Genomic DNA, 17,559 nt, shown 5'->3' on the forward strand with positions numbered 1-17,559 from the left:
AGTGGAAGAAGAAGCCAATGGATCATTCAAACTTGGTGGAGACATTTTGCACCACTAAGAATTTGGCAGATTTCTCAATTCAACGTGTAGACAGTATTTGCTATATCTCCTAGATCTGATGATGATCGTGTACTTACTTTGAAAATCCATATCAAAATGTTTACCCACCTGTTATTGGTCCCAATTTATTAAGACTCACGTTTCGTAGAATGGGCATTCATTAAGAGGCGCATACCAGCTCTGCATTGCGCCAAATTTTTGCGGCTATTCAAAGTGTTTTATGCCATGTAAACACTTTGATGTATCAGCTTCTTTGAGTCCAGAACTAGCTTACAAAATGCCTATTTTAATATTAGAAATAAATTGTACAGCTATTCTAACATAGATTTATTTGCAAAGTAAGTACATCAGACTGACCAGGCATCTATTAAATCATGTTCACAGTTTGTTTTTATTTTAAACTACTGAATTATTCACTCTTTGTAAACATTGAACTTTTACACTGTATGTACTAACATTTAAAGGGATTGTCCAGTGAAAATAAGTTATCACTCATCCATGGGATAGTTGACAACTTATGGATTGGTTGGGTCACACCAATTGTCATAATAGAGCATTTTGATCTCCCTTTGAATGTAGCAGTAGTGTGCATGCCAGACCGCCCGCCGCTCCAGTCATTCATTATCTAAGGGCGATGGGAAAAGCCAAATACAGCACTCAGCAACCCAATAGGAAATTAATGGAATGAACACTACCCCTCCATTCTAATACAGAAAAAAGTGTCCCACTCTGCCGGTTAGTGTTGGTCCCAGCGGTCAGACCCCCATCAATGTTAGAACTCTCCTGTTAGTTTTTTTCTATTTTGCTGGTCACATGACCTTTTTACCTATTTAATCCTGCTCCGCCCTTCTGGCCATGCTGGACTTCATTGTAATTTCTACTCTTAAGCTAGCCAGGTGCTTTGTAACCTTTCTCAGTCAGTTTAGCTAGGTCTTTTGACCTTTATGTTCTATGTTGTGTGTTTGTCTTTTTACTGCTACAATTCCTGCTAGGAGGTGTCCATCTTTCTCCCAGTCCCTAGTTCTTGTAGGGATCCCTCCCTCACATCTATAGGTCTTCGTTCAGGCTAGCTGAGGACTTTAGCGGGTCTGATCGCAGGATCAGGTTCCCCGTTACATCGTAGGGATCTAGCTTAGTTCTATTGTAGGGACAGATCTCCTGTCTTTCCTTAGTGCATGTAGCCTATCATAACAGTAAGTCCAGCCAGAAAAATATCTCTAAGGAAAGACCTCCAGTTTCCATCATGGTGTCGGTTCAGGATTTGACTCAACGCCTGCAGGGACTCTCTCTGGAGGTGGCCAAGCTCCAACAACACGTGAGTAGCTGTTCTGGAGCGCATTTTGTGGAGCCAAAGGTACGATTGCCTGATTTATTTTTTGGTGAACAACAAGATTTTTTTTCCTTTAAAAATGCTTGTTTATTGTATTTTCGTTTGAGACCCAGATCCTCTGGTGATGAATCACAGCGCATAGGGTTCATAATGTCACTTTTGCGCAAAGAACCTCAGGGATGGGCCTTTTCTCTCCAACCTAGTGATCCGTGCTTTAGATCAGTGGATAGTTTTTTTTCTGCTTTGGGGTTGTTGTATGATGATCCTGATCGTGTCTCATCAGCTGAGACGGAATTGAGACTTTTGAGACAGGGATCAGGTAATGTGGAAAATTATTGTACTCACTTCTGTCGGTGGTCTGCTCAGGTGGGGTGGAACGATTCAGCTCTGAAAAGTTTGTTTCTTGCTGGGCTAGGTGAAAGGGTTAAGGATCTGCTTATTGCTTATCCTACACCTGGAAACTTGCAGGAGGCAATGCAATTAGCTATACGGGTGGACAGGAGACTGCGTGCAAGGGTTAATGAGAGTAAATCCTTTGCCATGTCACCTCCTAGTCTTGAGAGGGTCTGTATTGACATTGGAGAGCCGATGGACATTGAGGCGATGTCACCCCGCTCTCAGGAAAAAGACCGCAGGTTTTCTGAAGGTTTGTGCTTTTATTGAGAAAAATCTGACCATTTCATTAAGAACTGTGTGCTTCGTATGAACAAAGAAAAAAAAAAAAGTCAGTTACGCCCCTATAGCCTGTTTAAACACTAAGGGGGTATTTTTTTCTGCTACTACTGCAGCTCAGGAAGAATTAATTGAATTTTGGGTATTTGTGGATTATGGTTCTACTCTGAATGTGATTGATGGGGGATTCTTGGAAAAACTTAAATTAAAACCCAAACCTTTGTCATCCCCTATTGCCGTGGTTTCTGTCGATGGCTCTCCCTTGAAATGTGTTACTCACAAGGATTAGGAATTTCCCCTCACTGTTAATGGTATTCACCAAGAAAATTTGGATTTTGTAGTATTAAATAATTTGCCTTCTCCAGTAATTTTGGGGTTACCCTGGTTAAAATTGCACAATCCTGTACTGGATTGGTCTACTAATGAAATTAAGTCCTGGAGCCCTAAGTGTTATGACAAGTGTTGTAACGGGCGCATTGCCGCTGTGGATAAAGGGGAATTACCTGTACCTATTCAGGATTTTTTGGAAAGTTTTTTCTGAGGAGGAGTCGCAAATTTTGCCTCCCCATAGAGACTATGATTGTACCATTGAATTTGTCCCTGGAGCGACTCTTCCTAAAAGTCGTTTATTTAATCTTACTATTCCTGAGAGAAAGGCTTTGGAGGAATACATACAGACGAACTTGGCCGCCGGTCATATCAGACCCTCTAAGTCACCTGTGGCTGTTGGATTTTTTTTTGTTAAAAAAAAGGACGGCGGTTTACGTCCTTGTCTGGACTTTCGCGAGATTAATAAAATTACTGTACGTAATCCCTACCCACTGCCATTGATTCCTGATTTGTTTAACCAGTTAGTGGGGGCCAAGTGGTTCTCTAAAATTGATCTCCGGGGGGCATACAATTTGTTGCGCATAAAGGAGGGTGATGAATGGAAGACTGCTTTTAACACTCCTATGGGTCATTTTGAGAATCTGGTTATGCCTTTTGGTCTTACCAATGCACCAGCATTTTTTCAGAATCTTATTAATGACATCCTTAGACCTTTGATCGGCAAAAATGTGGTTGTGTATTTGGATGACATTTTGATTTATTCGCCTGATCTGGAGTCTCATTGGCGGAGCGTACGTGAGGTATTACAGTTATTAATTGACAATTCGCTTTTTGCTAAGCTAGAGAAATGTGAGTTCGCTGTACAGAGGATTATTTTTTTGGGCTACACTATCTCCAGCGAGGGCTTTGAGATGGACCCAGTGAAAGTTCAAGCTGTGCAGGAATAGCCTAGGCCTATTGGTTTGAAATCGATACAGAGGTTTTTGGGTTTCGCCAATTATTACAGAAAATTCATTAAAAATGTTTCTATTATTGTTAAACCTCTGACCGATCTCACCAGGAAAGGTGCTAATACGGTTCAGTGGACTACTGAGGCCATTGAAGCGTTTGTGTTTCTAAAGGAGAGGTTCAGCTCTGCCCCCATCCTTATGCAGCCTGATGTGACTAAGCCGTTTTAGGTTGAGGTTGATGCTTCTTCTGTGGGGGTCGGTGCGGTGTTGTCTCAGGAAAACAAGGATGGAGTACATCCCTGTGCCTTTTTTTCAAAAAATTTTTCTGAGACTGAACTTAATTACGATATTGTTAATCGGGAATTGCTGGCTATTAAACTCACATTTGAACACTGGCGTCATCTCTTGGAAGGTGCTGAATTTCCCATTCAGGTTTTCACTGATCATAAAAATCTGATCTATCTTGATGCTGCCAAGCGCTTGTATGCCCATCAGGCTAGGTGGGCACTTTTTTTTTTTGCGGTTTAATTTTTCCGTTACTTACATCCCGGGTACCAAGAATGTTAAAGCTGATGCGTTGTCTCGCAGCTTTTCTCCCATGGTCGGTGCTGAGGAGGAGGAGAGCATTTTACAAGAAGGTGTTGTGATTGCTGCATTGCACTCCGTTTTGGAAGATGAGATTCTTAAAGCACAGGAGAATGCCCCATCTAACACTCCCCATGGGAGGTTGTTTGTGCCTAGGACCTTTAGGAGAGATTTGTTTGTTGAGTGTCATGAGTCTCGGTTGGCAGGTCATCCAGGAATTTCTGAGACCAAGAGACTTGTGGGTCGCAGTTTTTGGTGGCCTGGATGGCAGAAGGAAGTCATTAAGTGGGTGCGTCAATGTACTGTGTGTGCTAGATCTAAGTCTTCTCATACTCCTGCTGCGGGGTTGCTTTGCCCTCTGGAGGTTCCTAGTGCACCTTGGACACATCTGGCTATGGACTTTATTACTGACCTTCCCTCCTCTGAGGGTTTCACGGTCATCTGGGTGGTCGTGGACCATTTTAGCAAGATGTGTCACTTGGTTCCCTTCATCAAACTGCCCTGCCCTAAGACACTCGCTAAGGCCTTTGTCAAGGAAATTGTCAGACTCCATGGTGTTCCTACTGACATTGTTTTTGATAGGGGACCTCAGTTCGTGGCTCGTTTTTGGCGTGCCTTTTGTGACAGGTTGGGAGTTCATTTGTCGTTTTCATCTGGATATCATCCTGAGTCTAGACCAGACAGAAAGGAAGAATTAGGATGTTGAGCAGTTCTTGCGTTGTTTTGTGGCAGACAATCAAGAGGGGTGGTCTGAGTTTCTGCCGCTTGCAGAATTTGCTCTTAACAACCATACCAAATTGGTATCGGCTGTGCCTGAGGAGGAGAGTTTTTCCGGTGATTTGGAGAGACTTTGGACGGATGTGCGTGGTAATCTTCAGGAGGCTAACAAAAAATCTAAGAGGTACTTTTGACAAGAAACGTCAAGAGGTTTTGTTTACGGTTGGTGACATGGTTTGGTTGTCCTCTAAGAATCTGCAGTTGAGGATTCCTTCTAAAAAATTGGGTCCCAAGTTTGTAGGGTCCTTTAAGGTGCTTCAGGTAGTTAACCAATCTGCTGTTAGGTTGGAGGTTCCTACCTCCTGGAAGATTAATCCGGTGTTTCATGTTTCTCTATTGAAAAAAGCTGATGTATCAGATAGAGACGCCACTGCCACTGTTCCTCCGGTGATGGAGGACGGGGAATATGAAATTTCCCGCATTCTTAATTCTAGACGGTATAGGGGGAGTTTGCAGTATCTCGTCGCTTGGAAGGGTTTCGGTCGCGAGGATAACTCATGGGTGAGGGCGGATGATGTTTCTGCTTCCAGACTTGTCAGAGCGTTTCACAAGAGGTTTCCTGATAAGCCTGGGCCTAGGGGATCCGGAGGATCCTCTTAGAAGAGGGGGTACTGTTAGAACTCTCCTGTTAGGTTTTTTCTATTTTGCTGGTCACATGACCTTTTTGCCTATTTAATCCTGCTCCGCCCTTCTGGCCATGCTGGACTTCATTGTAATTTCTACTTTTAAGCTAGCCAGGTGCTTTGTAACCTTTCTCAATCAGTTTAGCTAGGTCTTTTGACCTTTATGTTCTATGTTGTGTGTTTGTCTTTTTACTGCTACAATTTCTGCTAGGAGGTGTCCATCTTTCTCCCAGTCCCTAGTTCTTGTAGGGATCCCTCCCTCACATCTATAGGTCTTCGTTCAGACTAGCTGAGGACTTTAGCGGGTCTGATCGCAGGATCAGGTTCCCCGTTACATCGTAGGGATCTAGCTTAGTTCTATTGTAGGGACAGATCTCCTGTCTTTCCTTAGTGCTTGTAGCCTATCATAACAATCAACCTATAAGTTATCACCTATCATGTGGAAAGGTGATAACTTATTTTTACTGGACAACCATAACAATCCAAAGATGTGCATATATACTTGTATATGATCGTTCTGTACATATATATAATTGTTCTGTACATATATATGATTGTTCTGTTTAATTAAAACCTGACTGACTGTTTTCATACATTGTCTTTTTGTCCCTACAGTCATCCTTGTGGTGGTGTTTGGAATTTGTTGGGCGCCTTTCCACACTGAACGACTGATGTGGAGCTTCATTCATGATTGGTCAGATGAAATGCACCAGATGTTTATCTTTGCCCATGTCATCTCTGGAGTATTATTTTATCTCAGTTCGGCTGTTAACCCAATCTTATATAATCTACTTTCCACGCGTTTCCGGGAGATGTTCAAGGAAGTCATGTGTCATAGCAGAAAAAAGAGGTTAGGTTCTCGAAGATCATCCCCTAGTGTTACAAGGGTCACCACACGAAGCACAGTTTGTGAGCACGTTCCAGGAAATGGACTCCCTCTGTCTGAAGTTGACGAATTTGATGTTTATGTGGAGTGTGAAAATGTGGTTAAAAATCAGTCATCTTTCTCATAAACCCTTCCCTTGTAATTTCCACAGCGGTCAGTGGGTCTTCATACAGCCTATACATGAATGTCTTTACACAGCAAACTCTAACCCAATTGGATTTTCAGAATTTCAAATATGAAGTAAACTTTTTCTGTCAGTTCAATACCCAGGTGATAAATGAGTAAAAAAAAGCTGCACATTTCCTCAGGCCGAATAAATATTGTCCGTGCGACAACAGCACTGAGCAAATAATAATCCATAGTCCTCTGAATATCTCAAGACAACTTATACCTGATTCTTGATGTTATATAAAGCAATAGGTGAAAAGAGATGCAGAATTTATTACCCATTCTTCTCTGCTGCTTTCCCCTCAGTTCAGCGCTCTTTCTCACTATAAGATGTCAGTAGCAGTAAAAAAAAGCTGGGTTACACATTCCACAAGCCAAAGCCAGAGGAGTTACTGATCTGTTCATTGCAGACAATAACTTTCGAGGGGCCTATGCTAACTAACTTACTATCATATGGAAATAAGGTGCACTCCGTGTACGAGGTATATTCAATTTCCCTTTATTATGTACATGGCAGGTTTACCCCTCACTAATGTTGCCGTGTACGTGTCTGGTCTGAGGCAGTATTGATTAAATCTGCAATGAGTTCCACATTATAATCGGCATAGTGATCTGTAGAACTGCACAGAAGTGAATTTAACAACTTGGCCTGTGTTCTTCCTTCATATTTAAACTTAAAGAAGCATTCTCATCAAAATGTTTATCCTCTTAATATATTGCAATCATCATATTATATAGCACTGTGTTCTTACAATTGCTCATTTTGCCTTTCTACCCAGCTACATTGAGGAAAATAAGTATTTGATACACTGCCGATTTTGTAAGTTTTGCCACCTACAAAGAATGGAGAGGTCTGTAATTTTTATCGTAGGTACACTTCACCTGTGAGAGACAGAATCTTAAAAATAAAAACCAGAAAAGCACATTGTGTGACTTTTACAGCATTAATTTGCATATTTATTGCATGAAATAAGTATTTGATACAATAGAAAAACAGAACTTAATATTTGGTACAGAAATATTTGTTTGTAATTACAGAGGTCAGACATTTCCTGTGGTTCTTGATCAAGTTTGCACACACTACAACAGGAATTTTGGCCCACTCCTCCATACAGATCTTCTCCAGATCTTTCAGGTTTGGGGCTGTCGCTGGGCAACATTTTCAGCTCCCTCCAAAGATTTTCTATTGGGTTCAGGTCTGGAGACTGGCTAGGCCACTCCAGGACCTTGAAATGCTTCTTACGGAGCCACTCCTTAGTTGCCCTGGGTGTGTGTTTTGGGTCATTGTCATGCTGGAGGACCCAGCTTGACAATGCTTTACTGAGGGAAGGAGGTAGTTGGCTAAAATCTCGCGATACATGACCCCATCCATACTCCCTTCAATACAGTGCAGTTGTCTTGTCCCTTTTGCAGAAAATCAACAACAAAGTATGATGTTTCCTCCACCATGCTTCATGGTTGGGATGGTGTTCTTTGGTTTGGACTCATCCTTCTTCTTCTTCCAAACACAGCGAGTGGAGTTGATACCAAAAAGTTCTATTCTGGCCTCATCTGACCACGTCACCTTCTCCCATGCCTCCTCTGGAACATCCAGATGGTCAATGGTGATCTTCAAATGGGCCTGGACATGTGCTGGCGTGAGCAGGGGGATCTTGTATGCCCTGCAGGATTTTAATCCATGATGGTGTAGTGTGTTACTAACAATAATGTTTGATACACTGGTCCCAGTTCTCTTCAGGTCATTGACCTGGTCCTCCTGTGTAGTTCTGAGCTGACTCCTGACCTTTCTCAAAATCATCCTTACCCCACGAGGTGAGATTTTGCATGGAGCCCCAGACCGAGGAAGATTGACAGTCATCTTGTGTTTCTTCCATTTTCTAATAATTGTGCTAACAGTTGTTGCCTTCTCACCAAGCTGCTTGCCTATTGTCCTGTAGCCCATTCCAGCCTTGTGCAGGTCTACAATTTTGTCCCTGGTGTCATAGAAAGCTCTTTGGTCTTGACCATGGTGGAGAGGTTCGAGTGTGATTGATTGAGTGTGTGGACAGGTGTCTTGTATACAGGTAACAACTTCAAACAGGTGCAATGAATACAAGTAATGAGTGCTGAGTAGGAGGGCTTCTTAAAGAAAAACTAACATGTCTGTGAAAGCATAAATTCTTGCTGGTTGGTAGGTGATCAAATACTTATTTCATGCAATAAAATGCAATTTACTTATTTAAAAATCATACAATGTGATTTCCTGTTTTTTTATTTTTAGATTCTGTCTCTCACAGTTGACATGTACCTACGATAAAAATTACAGACCTCTCCATTCTCTGTAGGTGGAAAAATGTGAAAAATTGGCAGTGTATCAAATACTTATTTTCCCCACTCTAATTCTTCTCTTTTACATTAGGTCTATGACATCACGTGATTAAAAACAGACTAGCTGCATCCTTCTAAGCTCTATGTATAAAAATGAAGCCTCTTTTCCCTGCATGAGTCATCACTGCAGAGGGAAGGAGCATAGCAGCTGGGTCAGGAGTTCAAGAGGAATAATAAATGCAGGGAAAATAGACTTCTTGTTTCTACATACAGCAAAGAAAACAGAAGAATTAAGTGGGTAGAAAAGCAAAATGAGCAATTGTAAATGCACAGTGCTACATAATATGATGATTGCAATATATTAAGAGGATAAAAATTTTAATGGGAGTGCTTCTTTACTGCGACAATTTCATGCGATTTATTATCATTATACATTGAATATTGCTGGAAATTTAAAACTGCTAGTTGCTCATTTTTACGTTGAATGTAAGGGATGCAGCAATTAAAAACCCACTAAAGGGGAGCTGTCACCAGTTTTTGGCATCTAATCTGAAAGCAGCATAATGTAGAGACAGAAACCCTGATTCCAGTGATGTGTTATTTATTGGGCTACCTGCTGTAGTTTTGATAAAATCACTGTTTTATCAATAGGAGATTATCACTAGAATACTTGTAAACTTGCTGCCATGTAGACCTTCATACTCATGAGCTCTGTATAATGCCTCCCCCACCACTGATTGGCAGCTTTATACAAAGTATACACAGAAAGCTGCCAATAAGTGGTGTGGGCAGGGTCATAAAGAACTCAGCATTCAGAGAATTGGTAGATCTGCAGCAGATAAAACACTGTTTATATCAAAACTGCAGCAATCAGCCCAGTAAGTGATACATTGCTGGAATCAGGGTTTCTGCCCCTACATCATTCTGCTCTCAGATTGGGTAACAAACACCTGGTGACAGATTTCCTTTAAAGGAATAGTCCATTCAAAAGCAAGAAGTCTGGTATCACGCAGAAGTCTCTTTTATCTGCACATCGTAAAATCCTTGTGCTGCTTTTATATTTGATATTACTATATTATTGCAGCTAGTAGGTGTTGTCATTGCATCATATTTTCCTACATATTTTCCACCCCCTTAATTTAATTGGCTTTAGCTCTACCCTGGGTGAGAAAGGTTCATACAGAAAAAGGTATTTGGAAATGGTTCTCATGGGAAAACAGTAAAATAAGATATTATTAGTACAAGCCGTGCTAAAATTTCCAAGCACTGTGTTCAGCGATGTCATAGAGATACGATTACTGGAGTTCTAGAAAAGCCCCAGTTTGGACATTAAACAATATGTGCGTGAAAGTCAGCAATGACAACGAGCTAATTTGAAATGAGGATTATGACTGTCACTATTCCCTGTGGGGTGGAAGAAACACATGTAATGAACATGCTTGTATTTATTCTTCTGTCGGTGATGACTTTGTGTACACAAGTGAGAATTGTTTTAAATGTGATCTTACAGTATGCTTTTAAACAACCACTAATTGGCATCTACACTAGTAAACTGCATTTTTCTCACATCTGGTGTCCCATAGAAAACATACAAAATTCATGGAGCCAGATGGGTCACAATGGAACTTGTGTGCAAAGTATGCCAAAGAGTTTCAAGGGACATTGTCAAGTTAGTGATTTACTACAGGACATCATTCTAGGCTAGTGCATCTTTTCTCATAATTATTGGATACACTTTTATCTAAGCACAATGACTTAAGAGTAGGTGATTTGTAGCCAATTGCATTTTACTCTGTGTGTAATATAAAGTGATAAATTAAAATACTCCACCTTTCAGTCAGACCACAGACTGTCAAAGAAATAATATTAAAATGTGTGTATTTCTGTGTAATGTATGTAAATAATGTCAACATTAAGTCCTGTATTTGTATATATAAATATATAAAGGTGATTCTTTAATTTATGTTGAACAAAAAAACAAAAAAACAAAAAAAAGAATGAAAAAATAACTACAGGTTATTCAAATAAACATAAAACACTACAATCTATTTTCCAACATTTATCCTTTTTTGTGTTATTATAAATATTGCTTTTTTGGTAATTATAGGGAAAGTAATATCAACTCTCAAGTACCGTATATCTTTTGAAAGTTAAAATTTTTCATATATTTGAAAGAGACCCTGTTTAAAACAAGTTACTTATATTAAGTGGTTAGTAGTAGTTCTGAACTGTCTCATCTTTTGCTATCTTCATGGTTTGGCATTTTGCGCTCATGAAATGTTTGCTCCAGATGTAGGTAAATAATCTCTCTCTCTATATACAATGGAGGAAATAATTATTTGATCCCTTGCTGTTTTTGTAAGTTTGCCCACTGACAAAGACTTGAGCAGGCTATAATTTTAAGGGTAGGTTAAGTTTAACATTGAGAGATAGAATATCCAAAAATAAAAATCAAGATAATCACATTGTATAAATTAGATAATTTTTTTTTGCATTTTGCAGTGAGAAATAAGTATTTGGTCCCCTACAAACTATTATGAGTTCTAGCACCTACAGACCAGTTAAACGCTCCTAATCAATTCGGTACCTGCATTATAGACAGCTGTCTTACATAGTCACCTGTATAAAAGACTCCTGTCCACAGACTCAATCAGTCAGATTCTATCCTCTACAACATGGGCAAGACCAAAGAGCTTTCTAAGGATGTCAGGGACAAGATCATAGACCTGCACAAAGCTGGAATGGGCTGCAAAACCACAAGTAAGATGCTGGGTGAGAAGGAGACAACTGTTGGTGCAATAGTAAGAAAATGGAAGAAATACAAAATGACTGTCAATCAACATCGATCTGGGGCACCATACAAAATCTCACCTCATGGGGTATCCTTGATCATGATGAAGGTGAGAGATCAGCCTAAAAATGCACAGGGGGAACTTGTTAATGATCTCAAGGCAGCTGGGACCACAGTCACCAAGAAAACCATTGGTAACACATTACACCTTAAAGGTTTAAAATCCTGCAGTGCCCTCAAGGTACCCCTGCTCAAGAAGGCACATGTGCAGGCCCTTCTGAAGTTTGCCAATGAACATCTGGATGATTCTGTGAGTTATTGGGAGAAGGTGCTGTGGTCAGATGAGACAAAAATTTACCTCTTGGCATTAACTCAACTCGCCGTATTTGTAGGAAGAAGAAGGATGAGTACAACGTTAAGAACATCGTCCCAACCATGAAGCATGGTGGGGGAAGCATTATACTTTGGGGGTGCTTTTCTGCAAAGGGGACATGACGACTGCACCGTACTGAAGGGAAGATGAATTGGGTCATGTATCGCTAGATTTTGGCCAACAACCTCCTTCCCTCAGTAAGAGCATTGAAGATGGGTCATGGCTGGGTCTTCCAGCAAGACAATGACCCAAAACATACAGCCAAGGTATCAAAGGAGTGGCTCAAAAAGAAGCACAGTAAGGTCATGGAGTGGCCTAGCCAGTCTCCAGACTTTAATCCAATAGAAAACTTATGGAGGGAGTTGAAGCTGCCAAGCGACAGCCTCAAAATCTTAATGATTTAGAGATGATCTGCAAAGATGAGTGGACCAAAATTCCTCCCGACATGTGCGCAACCCTCATCATCAGCTATAAACAACGTCTGACTGCTGTGCTCGCCAACAAGGGTTTTGCCACCAAGTATTAAGTGTTGTTTGCCAGTGGAATCAAATACTTATTTCTCACTGCAAAATGCAAAAAAAATTATCTAATTTATACAATGTGATTTTCTTGATTTTTTTTAGATATTCTATCTCTCAATGTTAAAATTAATCTACTCTTAAAATTATAGACTGTTCATCTTTTTGTCAGTGGGCAAGCTTACAAAAACAGCAAGGGATCAAATAGTTATTTCCTTCACTGTATATAGTAAGGTGGCTGCTAGACACATAGTGGCTGGGAGATATGTATCAGAGAGGTGGATGTCCTCTGTGATGTAAAACCTGGAGTAACGCTCTAGTACACATAGTACTAAGAGGCAAATGCGTATCTGGGGGGGGGGCAGCCGGGCGCAGCCTAATGAGGCTGTCCGATGTGTCTCCCCTGGCAGCTGCATTCTACCACCCCCCAGACTGGGATTCGGCCGTTCTCTGAGCCGGTTGTGAAGCTGACACGCGGCCCCGAGAAGCTGTAGCGCGACGGCTCCCAGTGATTGTACTGGCGTCTTTCAGATGCGAGTACAATTGAAGCTCTGACATTCATCACGTCATCAGGTCATGTGATCACGCTGCTGATGTCACTCACTGGCGCTGCAGAGGCGCACATTGTTGGTAAGTGCTCTGTGCTCCAGAACTGAAGACACCGAAGATGTAATGGAGGGGAAGATTTACTATGTGGGGTGATTTATGGTATTGCTGGGGGGGGAGATTTACTTTGGGAGGAGATTTATGGTATGGCTGGGGGGAGATTTATGGTATGGCTGGGGGAGATTTACTATGGGGGAGATTTAATAAGGGGGGAGATTTTTGGTATGGCTGGGAAGATCTACTATGGGGGAGATTTATTGTGGTGGGGAGATTTATGGTATGGCTGGGGGGAGATTTATGGTATGGCTGGGGGAGCTTTACTATGGATGAGAGTTATTGTGAGGGGAGATTTACTATGGGGGGAGATTTGCTATGGGGGATGATTTATGGTATGGCTGGAGGGAGATGTACTATGGGAGGTGATTTATGGTATGGCTGGGGGGAGATTTACTATGGGGGATGATTTATGGTATGGCTGGGTGGAGATTTACTATGGGGGAGATTTACTATAGGGGAGATTTACTATGGGGGTGATTTATGGTATGGCTGGGGGGAGATTTATTATATGGATGGGGGAGATTTATTGTATGGCTGGGGGGAGATTTATTGTATGGCTGGGGGAGATTTATTGTATGGCTGGGGGAGATTTATTTTATGGCAGAGGGGATATGTAGTGTGGGGAGAGGGGGGGGCATTTTGTGTGTGGGTGATTGGTGTGGACACAAAATAGGGAGGATGGGTGAATACGCATTATGGGGAGCGAAGGAGGGGAATATATGTGGACACGGTATGGGAAGCAAGGGTGATGTGATGTGTGCAGACACAGTATGGGGAATTGGGGGGATGTGTGAGGGGGTAAATATATGAGGAGACAGTATGATTAGCAGGGGGATGTGAGAGAAGACATTATGAGGAGGGGAAAACAAACATGTGAGGAAACAGTATGGTGGGATAAAAGTGTGAGTGGGCACTGAATAGAGACTGAGTAATGTGGGGGTGTAGTATGGGGGGACAGTGTAAGGTCACAGCCAGGAGGGGACAGTAACCCAAGGAGGTAGAGTGTGATGAGGAGTCACAGTATAGAGACTGGGCCCTATAGGGGGACACAGTGTGAGAGGAGAGTGTGAAGAGGAGGCCCAGTATGGTAAGGAGAGGACAGTGTGGAGAGCATGTACAATAAGATAGACAGTGTGGGGGTGATATTTTGTGCTGGGAATATAGTGAAAGGCAATTATTTATTCAGGGACTCAAGCATAGGGCAGATATTTTTACTGAGGAGCATTATAATGACACTGCCCTTAAAGATAGCAATGTGTGGGGATGTCCTGCAGAAGAACAGAGAAGATGGAAGTCTGCAGAAACCAGCTGTGGATGAGAAAAGTCATCAAGGCATCAGGACAAGAGTCAACGTCATCTATCAGGTACCTGAATGTAAATGTTTTTTGTGATACTAATTCTCAAGTTTTTATTTGTTAGGAACATTAAAGGAGTTGTCCAAGTTTGTGATGAGTCTGCAGTCATTCTATGTAACTGCAGACTTCTGAATTCTCACAGTGTGCACTGCACGCTGTCAGGATTCTCTCGTGCGGGTGATTTGCATACATTTGGTCACATGCCGACTAGACATGCGTGACTTCACTCAATGACAATGAATTGAGTAAGATTGGACATGTCTAGTCGGAATATGGCCAGAAGTACACAAATCGCATACTTGTGCTCACATGACTGTCCACTCTTGCCACCGGCAAGGGAGAATCCTAAAAGTGTGCAGCGAATGTGCTGTGAGAATTCAGAAGCCACAGAGTGACTGCAGACTTTCATCTCAAACCTGGACAAGCCCTTTGTTTATAAAATGAAGCCCTGAATTGCTCAAAGGCTGAGCATGCTCACCTATGTTACTTTTGGACGGCGCTTTGCAGAATCCCATTCTAGGTGCTCCAGAACCCCGATCTCAGGATCACTAGGGATCTGATTTTTTTTAAACCCTTTAATATTTTAAACAGAACAGTGCAGCAGACATTAATTTGACATTATCAATGGCTTGTGCTAAATGTGTCAAATGTAAAGATGAGGTTTGCTGCATCATGGTATGTAACACTCAAGGTGTCAAGATAATGTTTTCTTTATCTGTATTACTATGAAGGGTCTGGTCTTCTGTTGGCTCAAACCATACAGAAAGTATTGTGCTTCTGATGTGCATAAATGAGTCTAGGACACCCATCACCTTGATGCCGGTTCACTGTGTGTTTTTTTTGTAGACTACTTTTTGTAGGTATTAAACACTGTACACTGAGACATGTGACAGTATAGCTTGGTGTTGTACCCTTTCCAGAGAAAAAGATACAGTGGTCCTTGGTGGTAGAGTGGTTGCTTCCATCATGCCACTCGGATGACAGAATGAATGCAAACACACACAGGAGAAGGTTAAAAAAAAACTTCCACTTTAAGGAACAGTTTTGCATAAGGAAAAAAGTGCTTGATGTTTACAAATTTCTTATAAGAGTCAACAGCTTGAACAGATATAGACAATTGGTTTATACAACAAAGGTGGGTTTGCACTTTTGACACTTTATCTAGTTTGCTGACAGTCTTCAAAGCAGATTCTCCTAAAGCCTGGCATATTTTCTGTCTGTACATCACCACACTAATTGCTGGATTCAGCCCTCTTCTCTTGGTTGCCTGCCTAGACAGCTATGCATTACTATTTATGTGTCTGGCAATCTTGTACCCCCAAGAAAAATTGATATTTGCCGATTTCAAACACACACTGCAGGTCAGTTCACGCAACATAAAAAAAAGCACAGCGGGCATAAGATTTCTATAAATCCCATTCATTTTGCTGGAATAGTGAGACCCTGTTTTTTGAACAGCAAAATTACACGTAAGGAAATTAATGACTCATATAAAAAGAATGTGCTGAGAAGCATGTGTAAATGGATGCTGCCATCTAGTGGCCAAAGAAAATAGAGGTAGGAACTAAAAACAACTAAGGAACCGCAGAGAGAAGGACTGCTTATACAGGGGGATGCGAGAAGCCAGTTACACAGGGACCTGTGATCTGAGGTATCGCAGCAAGAAAATATAAAAGTCATGTGGGGCAGGCCAAGAGGTCAGTCATCACCCAGACTTGTATAAAGTTGCAAGTATAGTAAGGTATGCACTAGCTTACAGTCAACCCCTAGTGAAAAGTGGCTAGGAACACAAGACTATTATTGGTAGCCAAATAGGGCAGGGGTGCAGAAGAATTCTGTTTGGCCGGATTAACGGACCCCTCCGATCGAGTGAGTAGTAGGCACGGAGGCCTGATCAACGGTAAGGAAACCCCTTGGTCAAGTGAGCAGCAGGCCTGGAGGCCTGATCAAAGTGGAAGAAAAGAGCATGAGCCCTGCCCTAAGAACTGGAGGCAACAAGAACAGGATGGTGATAGAAGGAACTTTCTATGGCCTACAGTACAAGACTTGTGGCTTAGCATGAGTTCAGAGTTGGCTCCTGTCAGGGCTTAGTGTGGTAACCATTATCAGAGGGCAGAGGGGTTGAGGAAAGGCCCTTATGGATGAAACTCAGACTCTGAGGTGTGATTTTCATATTGCCCACACCTGTTACTTGCCACAGGTGAGTTTGAAAAAGCATCACATGCTTGAAACAAAGTTGTTAACCCGCAATTTTGGAAAAGTGCCAACAATTTTGTCCAGACAATTTTTGGGGTTTTGTGTGAAATTATGTCCAATTTGCCTTTTTTTCTCAGTTTTTTGTGTTGTTCTAATACACACAAAGGAAATAAAATGTGTATTTGCAATAATTTTCTGGGAGAAATACTTTATTTTCAGGAAGTTTCAAGAGTTCCAACACTTTCCGCCATGACTGTATATAATTAATAAATAACATTTTTTTTTACTGTACCACTGAGTCTACATTTTCTATGCCACTGCATTCTCACACTTCTTTACATATGAACAGTGGCTTGTGAAAGTATTCACCCCCCTTGGCTTTTTATCTATTTGGTTACATTACAACCTGTGTTTAAATATTTTTGGAATCCGATTTGTGTGTGATCCATCAGCACTTAATAGTCTAAGTTGGTGAAGTGAGAAAAATGTAGGCAAAAATTTAATTCATGGGATCAAATAACTAAAAGTTGGCATTTGTATATGTATTCACCCCTTTTGCTATGAAGCCCCTAAAAAATTCTGGTGCAAGCTATTACCATCATAAGTCGCATGCTTAGTGACAGGACGTCCACCTGTGTGCAATCTAGGTGTCACATGGTCTGTCTGTATATACACACCTTTTCTGAAAGGCCACAGAGACTGCAACACCATTTGTACATACCTTTTCTGAAAGGCCACAGAGACTGCCACACCATTAAGCAAGAGTTACCACTAGCCTAACAACACCATCAAGACAAGGGAGATCTCTAAAGTCGATGACAAAGTTGTTGAGAAGTACAAGTTAGGGTTGGGGTATAAAAACATATCCCAATCTCTGATGATCCCCACAGGAGCACCATCAAACCCACTATCATCAAATGGAAAGAACATAGTACCACAACAAACCTTTTGTTATGCACACGCCCGGATTGACTG

The 17,559-nt window shown here is 41.4% G+C and overlaps 1 protein-coding gene across 1 annotated transcript in view; it reads left to right on the plus strand.

Moving 5' to 3' along the window:
* The window catches only part of NMUR1 (neuromedin U receptor 1), a 262,914-nt gene extending 252,222 nt beyond the window's left edge, over positions 1-10,692 (plus strand). The window contains exon 4 of the mRNA XM_073675271.1: positions 5,943-10,692. Within this exon, the coding sequence (XP_073531372.1) occupies positions 5,943-6,340 (398 nt within the window). The 3' untranslated portion in view covers positions 6,341-10,692. The remainder of the gene's footprint in view (positions 1-5,942) is intronic.
* The last annotated feature ends 6,867 nt before the right edge of the window (positions 10,693-17,559 follow it).

Source organism: Phyllobates terribilis, unplaced genomic scaffold, assembly GCF_046119375.1.
Source record: "Phyllobates terribilis strain yellow unplaced genomic scaffold, ASM4611937v1 Scaffold_3__8_contigs__length_932513732, whole genome shotgun sequence".
Taxonomy (NCBI): Eukaryota; Metazoa; Chordata; class Amphibia; order Anura; family Dendrobatidae; genus Phyllobates; species Phyllobates terribilis.